The sequence below is a fragment of the Epinephelus lanceolatus genome, chromosome 2 (genome assembly GCF_041903045.1).
Source record: "Epinephelus lanceolatus isolate andai-2023 chromosome 2, ASM4190304v1, whole genome shotgun sequence".
Lineage (NCBI taxonomy): Eukaryota > Metazoa > Chordata > Actinopteri > Perciformes > Serranidae > Epinephelus > Epinephelus lanceolatus.
The window spans coordinates 40,450,905-40,464,164 of NC_135735.1; the positions used below are offsets into that span (position 1 = coordinate 40,450,905).

General features: G+C 39.1%; 1 protein-coding gene across 2 annotated transcripts; it reads right to left on the reverse strand.

Annotated features, from left to right (window-relative positions):
- Positions 1 to 2,376: 2,376 nt before the first annotated feature.
- On the reverse strand, positions 2,377 to 12,227 carry tdp1 (tyrosyl-DNA phosphodiesterase 1). 2 transcript variants are annotated; one of them, XM_033611628.2, is made up of 16 exons: positions 12,114 to 12,227; positions 10,718 to 11,332; positions 10,166 to 10,209; positions 9,095 to 9,150; positions 8,549 to 8,645; positions 8,346 to 8,380; positions 7,627 to 7,719; positions 7,266 to 7,436; positions 6,948 to 7,026; positions 5,590 to 5,766; positions 5,123 to 5,171; positions 4,821 to 4,887; positions 4,245 to 4,352; positions 3,786 to 3,888; positions 3,568 to 3,673; positions 2,377 to 2,621 (listed from the first exon to the last, which is right to left on the reverse strand). In XM_033611628.2, the coding sequence occupies exons 2-16, from the start codon at positions 11,328 to 11,330 to the stop codon at positions 2,548 to 2,550; spliced, it is 1,872 nt and encodes a 623-aa protein (XP_033467519.2). In that variant the 5' UTR covers positions 11,331 to 11,332; positions 12,114 to 12,227; the 3' UTR covers positions 2,377 to 2,547. The 2 variants fall into 2 exon arrangements, with proteins under 2 accessions (XP_033467519.2, XP_078017828.1); XM_078161702.1 differs by having other exon boundaries at positions 12,014 to 12,142.
- Between the last annotated feature and the right edge of the window lie 1,033 nt (positions 12,228 to 13,260).

Consider the following 13,260-nt stretch of genomic DNA (forward strand, 5'->3'; position numbering starts at 1 on the left):
TATTCCTGTAATATTGCCGCACTGCACTGTAGGATGTTTCTATATTTTGTCCAGCCGACATTCTTATAGTACTTAGTTTGTTAATGTGTCAGCTCAGTTATAATATGCATAATAATGTGCTTCAGAACCAACTATTTTGTCTCTACTTATCTTTCACAGTCACTGAAACAATTCCTTTCCTTGCTTTGTGTTAGATTTATTTGCACTGTAAACATTTAGGTGTTTCTCTTAACAAACGCTAATGCACACACAAAAAGAGTTCAGTTTTTCATTAAAATTCAAAGAGATAAAAACAGGCCGTCATGCTGAAAGTTAAAGATGACACCTAATTGTATTTATAAGCTCTCCCTAGTGCCTTGTTCTGTATCCTCTGAGCTGCAAAGCATGGCACCAGACAGAGGTGGGCACTGTATTGACCTTTCAGTAACTGGAACCACCAGGTCACAGCTTCTTCATCTACATTTGTGACATGAAACATTCTCAGTAGCTGGAAAGTGTTTCATCATGACAGTCAGTAACCCTGTGCAAAGGCTTAGGTTTCTTTTTAACCTAATGTCACAACAGCATGCAGCTCCAGCTAACTAGAGCAGCACTTTGGCAAACCATTGTGCTGACCTCATGGTCACCTTCGTTTCTGAAGTGCTGCTCTGGCATGACTTTAAAAATGTCCCATTAGGCCACATACTGTATCCTAGGTAAAGGTCCAGTGTGTGGGATTTAGGGGCATCTATCAGCAGAAATGGTAAATCATATTCATAACTATGTTTTCATTTGTGTATATAATCACCTGAAAATAAGAATCGTGTTTTCGTTGCCTTAGAATGAGCCTTTTATATTCACATACCAGAGCTATGGACTCAAGTCACATGGCTTGACACTCAAGTCAGACACAAATTTGATGACTTTAGACCTGAAACTAAGACTTACAACTCGACTTGAACTTAAACACCAAAACCTTGTGACTTCACTTGGACTTGAGCCTTTTGACTTGTAAATACTTGATACCTTACCCTGAGCCCAAAGATTTTAAAGTATGTGATTGTCACTAATCAATTAATTTCAGTTCATTTCCTGAATCATTTAAAAACAATGCTATTAATTCCCCAGCAATATAGTGAGTAATTCCCCAGATCCAGTTGTCTGAACCAATCCAACAACATCCAATCAAGTTGCAGCAGAGAACCATGGAGGACTTGCATTACGTTCTGGAGCACCAGATCAAAAAGTGATACCACAGCGTTACATTTGCCTACAAAAACTATGTGGTGGTCAACAAAAACTGAACTGCAGTGTGCAAATCATGCAGATAGAACATTACAGACAGAGATGCAACAACTTCCAACAAACTTTTCAGATTTTAAGAAACATTCATGATTTTGTAGACAGGGCTGTTCGCATTTTGTTGCCTTTACTGCCATAGGCCTCCTGCAAGCTTGGGATGCAGGAGAAGTTTCAGTTGGTTGCCATCTGCAACCTCACCACTAGATGCCACTAAATCCTACACACTGGGCCTTTACAAGTTTATTTGTTTTTTTTTTAAAGGAGGAATTTTAGCACTTAGAAGGCACAGGGGCAGTTTTCCTACTTGGGACTCTGTCGACAGGGTCTTAGAACTCCTTTACTACCCACAATCACTCTGATGTGTCAAGGACAGAACAAACCTTTGTATGGCTTTTCCTTAGATCAGTGACACTTGTGCTGATTAAATAGAGTATTGCTGGTTTGCATTCTAACTGTCAGATCAGTGATAAATTAACATCTGGGACACAAAGGAATACAATTATCAACCTGGTAGGTTAGAAAATCTGCAGTGCTGTGAGCCCTGTGAACATACTGTGTGTCTCTGCAAGGCTTGTGCATGTTTTATAAAGTTGTACTATCCATTTATCAAAATCAGGTTTATCCATGATGAAAAGTTACTGCAGGAACCAAACGCTTACTGCTGAATCAGTAATCAGCATATTTAGAGCTGCACAGCAATTTTGATTTAAGACAAGTGGTGTGTTTTTGCAGGATCTCAGGTTTACTCAGTCAGTACGATGCTGAATCTGCTGCATTAAGCCAAAATATGATCCCACCTGACCTCTGGACATATTTGTTCCCTCACTGATGATAATTTGGTGACCAACTGTGCACATAAAGATAAAAATAAACTCAATTAAAAAAAAATCACTCTGAGTGATAGTAAACTGTGAGCTTCCTGTCTACATTATGATGCTGTAAAAACTGAACATCAATCTCAATGAGATCCTAATCTTAAATAATGTAATTAAATCAGTGTGTCTAACCCAAACTAATGAGGTATCTCCTTTCACATTTAAATCCTGTTGCAAAATGTACAGAAACAGGTAACAATCACAACTGAACCAATGATAGCATTATTCCATTTATTAGTATAAAACATGTGAGTCTACAGTACAGTATAAAATATAAAAATAAATGATGTTACTAACACCTAGTTACAGTACTAACAATTACAAACACAGTAGTTTTAAAGTTATAGAGAGCTGTGTGTGTGTGTGTGTGTGTGTGTGTGTGTGTGTGTGTTCAGGAGGGAACCCAGATGTTGCCGTGTGTGTCGGGAGCCTGGCTGTAAGGAATGTTCCAGATCCACGGCTGATCTGAAAACACAGACAGAAAAGAGGAAAGTCAGTAAAGTAAAGTGTGAATACATGGAGCCAGGGGATAAAATGAACAGCAATGCATTTTACAAACAAACACAGCAGACGACTGGTGATCATGAGATTATCAGTATGGCTGCATTTCAGCTTCTCTGGTAATTACAGTAAACTCTGGAAACCAGCAGTGAAATACGTAAACTACTGATCCATTCCGCCTCATTGGTGGAATTAATAAGATTTGCATACTGCTACTACCATTCAAACTAAACAAAAAACATGATATCTTGCCAATTTGGCAGAGGTGTTCTCCAATATGTCGATTCCAAAACAGCATTTTCTGAGTTTGGGGAATAGATTTGTTTGTATCTGCAATTATTTAGGGAACTACAAACACTTAAAGCCCAGCAGAGGGAGAGTGTGTGATTAGATTTTGAGTGACATTGCTGATCCCATTCTTGTGTGACACTTGGAACATAAATAATGTAGATATTTTTTGAATATAGCTTCAGATTAGGGAATTAAAAAACATGCAGCCCCAAACTTATAGAAGCAAAACTTCTCTTTGGGTCAGAGTTCAACAATAAGCCACAACTCTGTAGAAAGTGTTTAATCTTTACACCGCAGCACAAACTAAAACATAAAACCTACAGGGGCTGCTGCGGTCATCTTAGCTGACTTGTGGACTAAGTTATGTGCTCTCCTCAACTTTTTAAGGCTGTGGTTTTAATGTAAACTCTTTCACCTAAATGCCACTAGATGTCACTGTAGCTGTGGAGTTCCTCTAATGGCTGCTTGAGGCTGATTTCAGAATGATAAAATACCCAACTTTACAGAAGAAAGAAACATGTTTACGGCCTGGTACAAAAATATTTTGGTCTCTATAGCTAATTTCAACATTCATGACAACTGTACAGGAGTGCACACACACACATGCAGTTCTGTGTACCTTTAGGAGAGTAGCATGTGGGGGGGAGGTCAAATGGCACAGGGAAACCAGAGGCAGATGAGGAGACAGGAAACGGATTTTTGTTAACAGGGAACGTCTTCATGTTCTAGAAGGAGACAACCATCACACCATGTATCACTGTACACCAGCTCTGTAAAGTTTTCAGTGTTATTCAGCACATGTAATTCTGTTAATGTTAGTCTGTGTGTTGTTCTTACAAAGGCGGAGGGCACAAAGAGGACTCCCAGCTCGTATGAGCGAACCATCACCTGAGTGTTGTTCTTCTCCAGCGCACCCCACGCTGCTTTGGACAGGTTGGAACTGAAACACACATAAACATGTATGCTATAATGTGTCAACACAGCTCTGTGAGTAAGGAAAGGGTCATCAGCATATAAACAATCTCAAATGATCATCTCAGTTAATTTTCAGTAGGATGGGGTTTAACCTGAGGCTTGAACATGTTTCTTTGAGCACAGTGCTGCACAAAATAAAAAATACTTTCATAAACAGAGGTCTGTTTGTTAAACTTACAGACTGATGAGAAGCACAGTGTATTATTCATTACTGATTATGTTTTCCATCTAAGTAAGTACAAATCAGATAATCACATATACAAATAAAGACAAATAATTTCACGATGAAAAAATCAGCAAATATAAAAGTTGGTTACACACCTTGTGACGAGGAACCAAGCGAGCTGAGTGAAATCTGGTGACACCCTCATATATGTCTTGATGTGTGGCATGGCATGACTCCTTCCTGTCACATTCGCCTTCCAACGGCTATAAGTGCACACCCACACATACATTATTAATATGTTGTATTAAACTTGATGGAATATAAAGCAACGAATAGAGCTGCGTCAACTGTTGGTCATAGAGTAAGTCAGCATTTTAGCACTCCTGGTTCCCTCCTCATGAAGTCAGAGGGTTTTTTTAATGCCTGAAATAAGGTCTGTGGTGAACACAAGCTTAAGCAACTTTCACGTTAAGTTCTACGACAAAAAATACATCTGTAAATACCCCACTTGTGAATTTGAAGCTTTTACGGGTCTTTAAAAAGGCAGTTGCTAACAAGTAGCTTAATGAAACTACAGAACATCATCATGTTGGTGTAGTTCGTTTATAGCCTGACATCTGCGTTTTACTTTATGTGCAATATGGGTATTACAAATGGAAAAAGAGAAAGATATCACAACTAGCTAACTACCTTAACTTGGACTGAATTTTGATCTGTAGAAGTGAACTTACTGGAAGAAGGAGTGGAGCCACAGTTGTTTCTGAGCTGTCTGGATGCTGTAGGGAAGAGAGCCTCCCGCTGGAGGACAAAAGAGTTACACACCAATTACTAAATAATAAAATGCTACAACAATTAAGCAATACATCAAACACTGATGTTCGTGGTAGATGATTAAATTAACAAAAAGTAAATAAGCTGACAAAGTGATGATGCTGTGGCCAATATGTACCTGCATTTAGTAAATGTTGTGACCTCAACAACACATGACATATTACCACATTCAATTTTCAAAGTCAGAAAAACAAATACTCACCTGGATAGCCTTCTAAACTAGTCCTCACATCTTCGACTGATGGATACAGCTGCAAAAGATCAACCAGTTAGTGACCTGTTAGAGTGATTCTGCCAGACGTGGCATTTACAGGATAATGGTTACTGCCAAGAGCAGCACAAATAGAGAAAGTCAGTAAGTCAGTGAACTGATTCATTCAGTCACACCTTCTTTTAAAACTTTCATAGTCTCACTTGTGTTTTTAGAAATTGGTTTATTGTTTAAGAGGTCACGTAGGGGTTAAATATTCAATTAAGCATTACTGTGTCTGACACTCTTTACAAATTGGCTTTATGTATTCAAATATCCTGCAAGGACTCTGAGGAAATGTAAACATGTAACCTCAAAATAACTGCTTAGCATTTGCCTCATTATTTTGTACCATCTTTCTCATATCATTTGAATTCTGCATCACCAGACCACATCAAGTTTGTGTTGCAGGAACGTACCAAGTGCATGGGGGGGTCTGAGCGATGAGAGGATTTCCCCAGTGTGGTCATGGTGCGCTGAAATTCCCCTGTCAACCATTTGGTCTTATCCAGTCCCATAGAGCCGATGCTGGAGAACTGGCCAATCACAGGCCACCTCTCCTCTCCGGGAACAGGGTCTGTGTGGTCATACAACAGCTAATAAAATAAGAAGAGAGGAAAGAGATGAGGAACTCACACTTCACAGCATTTTTAAAGTGGCTTGTGAAAAATGCCATTTTTTTTTTTTTTTTTTTTTACATTACATCAGCAACTTTAAGATATTTTTCTAATTCATCTGGTTATTAGGACACAGTTGAACTGAGACTTGTTCCTAAAGGAAAATGTACATGCCAGCAAATCCCTCTGAGTGTTTCCTTGGGAAATGCCTTTAAGTGATAAGCACTTACTAAAAATTGTTCAACCGTTCACTACTGATGGACGTTTGCCAAAGTTAAAAGAAAAGAACTGACGTGCTCAACTCATGTCTTTATAATGTAATAAAACAAATCATCAGCACTCACAAATAAGTATGAAATACTTTAAATGATGCCCAGATGTCCAGAAGGTAATGGACGTGTTTCAGCCTTAGACTTTCCTCAGAGCAAATTAGACATTTAGGGGTGTGACCCCTTTTAAACAGCAAACAGGAACTGGCCTGTGACTAACAACCAGCTGATAGAGATCATTACAGCAACATCATCATAAAACAAATACTAATAAGAAAAATAGCAGGACATTAATAGTGTATTTCGAGTTAACCAGACTGATATTCTACCTCTGATGATTCTAAAGATGGTATGACTGTGAGAGGGACGAAACCATGACTATGCAGGATCGTCATTGCTGTTTGTGAACATGCTCACCAGTGAAAGTGAAAATAAAAACCAACCCCAGATTCACTCTCATTTGGCGTTTCGCCTCACTATATTTTCCCTTTTTTAGTGCCATGTCTCTTCGCCTGAGCGCTGTGGGGGTGCACGCCCATAAACGTTCCAAACACAGATAATAAGTATTCAAAGAAAATAAAGGCAGACAAAAGAGTCAGCAGAAAAATACCATGCACACACTTCTCAGGTGCCATAAATAATGTTTGAGAGGAATTATTTCTGTATGAATCTACACATTGTTTTTTGAGCAAAATCCTGCATAATTTTCCTTTAGAAAAATGTGTTCAAAAATATATATGCATAGGCTGTCTCTTAAACTATCATTAAACTATGTATAATAAAGAGACAAACTGAAACTACTGACAGCGACAGACTTTGGTTTCTTTCCTTGGTATTCTGTCTTGAATACCAGTGTGTTATTAGGAGAGTAGAGAATATGCAAATCTTCACCTTCCTCAGCCTCAGGTGGCCCCAGCGCTCCATGTCTGAGCCAACATATCTCCCTGGGGTCGAGCCGACCAAATAAACCCTGATAACAGAAGATATAAGTGTGAGATAAATGTTAATCCAGACTGACTCACCACTGCACTGAATGTTGCAGGATCATCATTTAGCAGCAGATCAGTGTCTACATCACCTGGCTGAATGTTAGAGCCAATGTTATATCTCCTTATTTTCCAGCGTGACTACTCCCATCACAGAAGACTTTCAACAGTCTGTGTCAGATGTATCTATGCATATGTGTAACCGTATATGCCTTGTGCTCACCTGGTCTCTGACAGGTCGTACTCTTTGATTCGTTGGATCCATTCCTCGAGCTCTGGTGCACGGTATGCTGCCAGGTATTCCAATAGGTCCCTCTTAAAGAAGGTTGGCGACTCACCTGCACTCGTGCTGCTGCCCTTTGGTAACCGTGGAAACATGGGGCTCATCCACATCCTGGGTTGGAAATAATATATTCACAGGTATTTCCTTAACCAAACCTTGTATCTGGATATTGTGCAATAAATATGAAACTACTGTCTTTATCGACTTGGACTATCTTTACATGTGGCTTCCTAGACTGATGTATACACATCCCAAACCTTTTTTGAATAAAGGTTAAAAAAATCGCAACAGACAGACTCACCCTTGTGATTTCTGGTACCAGTCAGCTCTGATGAGGTTGGAGGTCGTAATGATGACTCTGAAGCCTTCCTCATACCACAGCAACATCATCTTCCTGCAACAAAGACACACCATTTTCTGCTTTATATGACAACAACAAAGAGTCCACTCCAAGACCTGTAATGCAATGAAATCACCTAGTTACATAAATGTAAATGTATGTGTAGTAAAATTTGCAATACCACTTACTGTATCTGCATGTCAACACACCATATTGTTCAATAATTTAATGTACAGGAGTTTAAAAATACTTTACATATGTTTATAAACGTTGATAATGGTGCAATAACCCCAACTGCTCCATGCGCATGTCCATGGGCAGCCCCCTCACTCTGACATCTCTCCATTTAATGCATGTAGAGGTCCTGTTTGTACATGTGTGTGTATTTCGGGTTCATCATCCATGTACATCCATACTATGACTATTGAGATATTTCATTTAAAACTACAAATGTCAACCTCTTAATAAAACATCTGGGAATCACCATCAAGTTTGTATCGTCCTCTAGGAACAATGAATGTCTGTACAACATCTCATGCTAATCCATCTAAAATAGTGACAAATGTCAGTCTGGACCAAGGTCGTGAACAGACTGACATGGTCATCCATAAACCTGCAAAGCTGATCTGATGTGTGAGTAACAAAAAAAAAAAAAAACAGGCAGGAAAAGAAATGCTTACGTGTGGTGAGTTCCAAAAGCAATATCCAGCTTGGCCTGTCGGGGAAATCACACACAGTAGTCCCATTTCAGGGGAAATCCAGAATCCTTACGAACATTCTCATTGACAGGCATTTCCCAGTTTGACTATTATACATTACAGATCAGAATGCATAACATATCAGCCAACAGTTGTTTAACAGTTTCCTGTGGTGGCGTCTGTACCTGGCAGAAACGAACATGTGGAAAAGGTTGAGCCTGCTGGACCAGCCGGGCCTTGGCCTCCCTCTTATCTCCATGGACGATCAGAACTGGACGATCTCTGCAAACACAACCCAAAAATCAAGGATTAAGATCAAGCATGTTTCATCAGATTGTCTCTCCAGCATCATCACTGTCCTCCACTACTGTACGTACTTCTATTTGCCACCATTAGAGTAATTCATCTAGTACAGCATTTCTTCATTTAAAACCAGGTTTCCCTTTATTTGCATCTGTGTGGTATAAAATAAAACGGAATAAATGAGGCCATGGCTAGCTGCACAACTGTTCACAACAAACGTTTGTTGTAACAAGAGAGCTTTGCTAGAATTTTTTCTGGTTTCCTCCAGTTTATTTATAAGAAAAAATCTCATGTACAGTGATACATTTGCAATCATATGACACAAGCCATAATACACTCGAGGGCACTGCCATCAGTACAATGTGGACATGAGCAGCCTCCCGCTAATCAGAAATATGTGGAAAAAGCAAAGAAGAAGCAGAACGTACCTAAACTCTGGTGGGTACTGCTTCACCATCCAGGCAATATCAAAGCAGTAGTTAAACTGTGAGGAAAGAAAGTATAACTGGGTTAACATATAAAACCTGTAAGACCAGCCATGCTTGCTGTGAAAAAGAATTTGAGCTTAATGTTAAAATCAGTATGCTTGCATGCTCACAATGATAACCCCGACATGCTGATGTTTCGCAGCTGTAATGTTTCCCATTGTAGTTTAGAGTATGATAAGTTTGCTTATTAGCACCAGTGCTGTACTCGAGATCGGTCTTAGATCAAGACCGATCTCAGGATCACTTTTTTCAAAGGTCTTGGTCTTGTATTAGACTCAACCACATTTTGGTCCTGTCTCTGTCTCAGGCAAAGAGGACTCAGGATTTTTTTAAAAAAAAACCCTGTCAAGACCACCACTGTGGGGATATCTCTAAATTGCCTGTGCAAAAAAGAGTGTTGACTAAAGAAAGTCAAGTTGATGTTCTACATTTTATCCTAAGTGTGCCATGCAGTGAGGGAATCGCACTAGTCTGATCTTGGTCTTTACCCTGTCTCAACCCCTCAAAGTCTTGGTCAGTCTTGATCTTGATACACTGTGGTCTTGGTCATGACTTGGACTTGGTTGAAGTGGTCTTGACTACAATACTGATTAGCAATAAACACTAAGTACACTTGGGGCCATTAGTTTTGTATTTTGTTACCACTGGCCAAGAGAACTTGGAGCTACAACAGTAAAGAAGGGAGCACTCAGAATTTAATCAAATTGGATCTTCAGTATTGGTTTTAGTTACATTCTAATGTTAAAGCTAATGATGACCACAAGCTGTGATTGGTCATCAGTAGCTGTTACTTTAGCAGATTGATTATATCCCTTATAAATCATGACACACTGCTCTCCCCTATCCACTTGTATCAATTAAAAGTATTGGTATCAGCAGTTCTGGCCATGAATTACTTGGTATCGAATCAAAACCAAATTTTGTGGTATCACTCACCCCTACTAATCAACTGACAGACCAACATTACCAACACAACAATAAATTGTTTCTGTAGTTCATGTTGTCACTCACCTGAACCGACTCTTTCAAGGTCCCAAATAATGGAGAGAGAATGTCTAGATGAAAGGAAAAAAGTAAAGATTACCAGATAAAACTAATGTATAAAAGACGGATGACAAGAGGAGGCAGCTGTGCTCCACTGCTCTAAAACAGAGGGATCTACAGCCCTGCGGTCAGGGTAAGAAACAAGACACTGTGCTTATTGTAGGCTTAAGCAGTATTAAGGTATTACGGTATACTGGTATATTTAGAAATCCAATCAATACCGTCAAAACTACAGACATTCCTCTTTCTATCAAACTGATACAGAGATGCTGTATTGATGTGATGTGCTGTAGTACACACCATCCACCACCAGAGGACAGTCTCTACTGATGAAACAGGCAGCTGAGCCGAGAAAGATAGCGATTGCAAAGACTAGTAAAAAGAAAAATGCCTCTGCAGCTGAAAGAGAGCATGGCCACATATAATTTTATCTTTAGATGACTTATTCCGACTACAAAAGCAGTTCATTAGCCACATCTTTTTCTTTAATGTAACGTAATTAACTTAAACTCCTCTCACCTCTGATGTGCAGAGCTCCACTGTTGTACTTTCTGTCCAGGCCTGTGACTTTGTTGAGGTAAAACCTGTAGGTGTCATTTAGACAAGGTATACTGGACTCAAAGAAGTCCTCTGGCTCATCGATATAGTAGAGCCGGCTGTGGGGACTTGGAGGGCGCTCGTTCTCCACCTTCGGTTTCTTTGCTTTGGGACTCGGGGGCGCCTTCTTTGGCGGGTTACTGAGGCTCTTCCCCTTCACATCTCCGTCATCATCATCACTGTCTGAGAGAGCCCAGCCTGAGCCGTCTGACACATCTTTCTTCCGCTTCCCAGCCAATGATGGACTACTTTCATGCTTCACTGGATTTAACTGGTTGGCTGCTGCTGACTGTCTGGCCTCAGAGCCAATGACAAGTGAGGATACAGGGGTTCTAGCTGGTTCTGGTTTCACCTCCACAGTAGCTTTCACTGGTTCCAGTTTGGGGCTGGGAGCAGAGGCAGGAGGATGTGAGCTGTGACTGGATACAGCAGGTCGGTGGGGCTTAGATGTTGTAGTCCCAGAAAGAGGAAGAGCCTCGTCATCATCATCACTGCTGGAGATGGTCCACTTGCCATGCAGACTGTCCTGAGACATGACTGACCGGAGATACAGAGAGGTCAAGGATCAGATGTGCAACAGGATGAGAGCAAGTCTGATGTAAAGCCACTGATCAGTCACGTTGAATGTTGCCAACCTGAACTGATGGTGTGCTGCAGTATTTATACGGACAAGCGCAATTTTATAAAGCTAAATTTTTACACAAATTTTACCTGCTTCAACACCCACCAACCTGCTGCAAGTGCTATACCAGACATATTAATTGATAGCCACTACAACTGCAGGGCAGATAGCCTTTAAGCCGACTTAATCTACTAACCTGTTGTTGATTTGTGACACTAACTGTTTATAATAGCAACCAAATAGAGACAGATTTAATCCTAAATGTTGGATGTTTGCAGCTGAAAAACATTGAAAGTATGTCAGTATATGCTTTCATCTAGAATATTCAAAATGTGCATGCGCACATGTACAGTAACATTAAAACATGCACAGACCAAACGGTTAAAAAATATATACAAAATATTGATTATAAATAGACAACAATGAAATCGATCGTGTGTTTAATATCAGGGCTAACACATTCAACAAATAGCCAGAATCACACAAGCAAAACGGATCATGCAAGTTCTGCCATTTATAAATGATAAGATGACATCATGCTGTTATAAAGACCGTAAATGATGTAATATAACGGCCGAGTGTGATATTTGCTTTACCACGTCAGATCAGTGAGCAGCAGCACAGCTTAGTGATCTTGTGACTCTTATCGTTTCACCGCTAAACAAACTTAGTACAATATATTCACATGAAACAAACCACAGTTCAGGAGGTGCACCAGGAACACGTGTCCGGGTTGAAACTCCCTTTCCTGCCTTTTCTTGTAGTTCCGCCACAACGGCGGGATCCGCGACTCATGAAGAGGTTTAACCAGAGATATCTCTGGTTTAACAAATAGGGGCCGGTGTTGCACCTGTACATGAGCGTGGCCAATAAATTCAGTTGGTTTTTATTATATTTTTAGGGCTCAAGTCACGAAGGAGCAGAACCCTGTCGATAAAAATGTGTCTCTTCACTTTTGCCTTTGACTTTATGACTTTTCAGATACAAGCCTGAAACGCTATTTTCCACTCTGCTGCTTCACACTCACACACTGCCACTGTTCTTTTAAATGTTGTATTTTACCTGATTTTATGATTCATGGTTTTATGATTTTCTAATTTATCAATTCAACATTTTTTTATTATTTGTGCTGATATTGAGCCATGATGCATTCTAGGTCCAGTATTTGATTTTTGTATTAATTTATCTTTTTTTAAAATCTATTATTATCATTTGGAGATAAAAAAAAGACTCTGGTGTTGATATTATGTTTTACAAATATTTATAATCGGTCACGTGTTAATTGTTAAGAATTGTTTAATTCAATCCCACATAGCCAGGAATAAAAGATTTCTGGAGAAACATTAAATCTCTTTAGCTTCTATATTGTTGCATAAACACAGTCAATTTGAAGGGTATTATATTTGAAATATGATTTTGTTCATACCAGTACTTTTTTTAAAGTTTATTCTATTTAATTTTATACTTTTATTTCTGATCCTACATATCTTTATTTTATTTATGTTGCGGAACGACCTTCAATTTGAAAGATCTGATTTTAATTTTTTGCCTTTATTTTTAATACTAAATACCTTTTTTGATCTTTTTTCTTCGATTATTTTATTGCATTGTTTTAAATAAACAATCCCCTCATTTTATTTATGTTGCATGAAACCTGAAACATTATATTAATTATTTCCTACTGTAAAAATATCATAGACTGTATAAAATAAAAATATCTAAAAATAAATAATAAAAAATATTTTTGCATGCGTCTGCAACTGTTTGTAGTTCCTACTGATGTCCACCAGAAGGCGCCATTACAGCAGAAACAATCAGCTGACAGATTAATAAGTAAATTGGT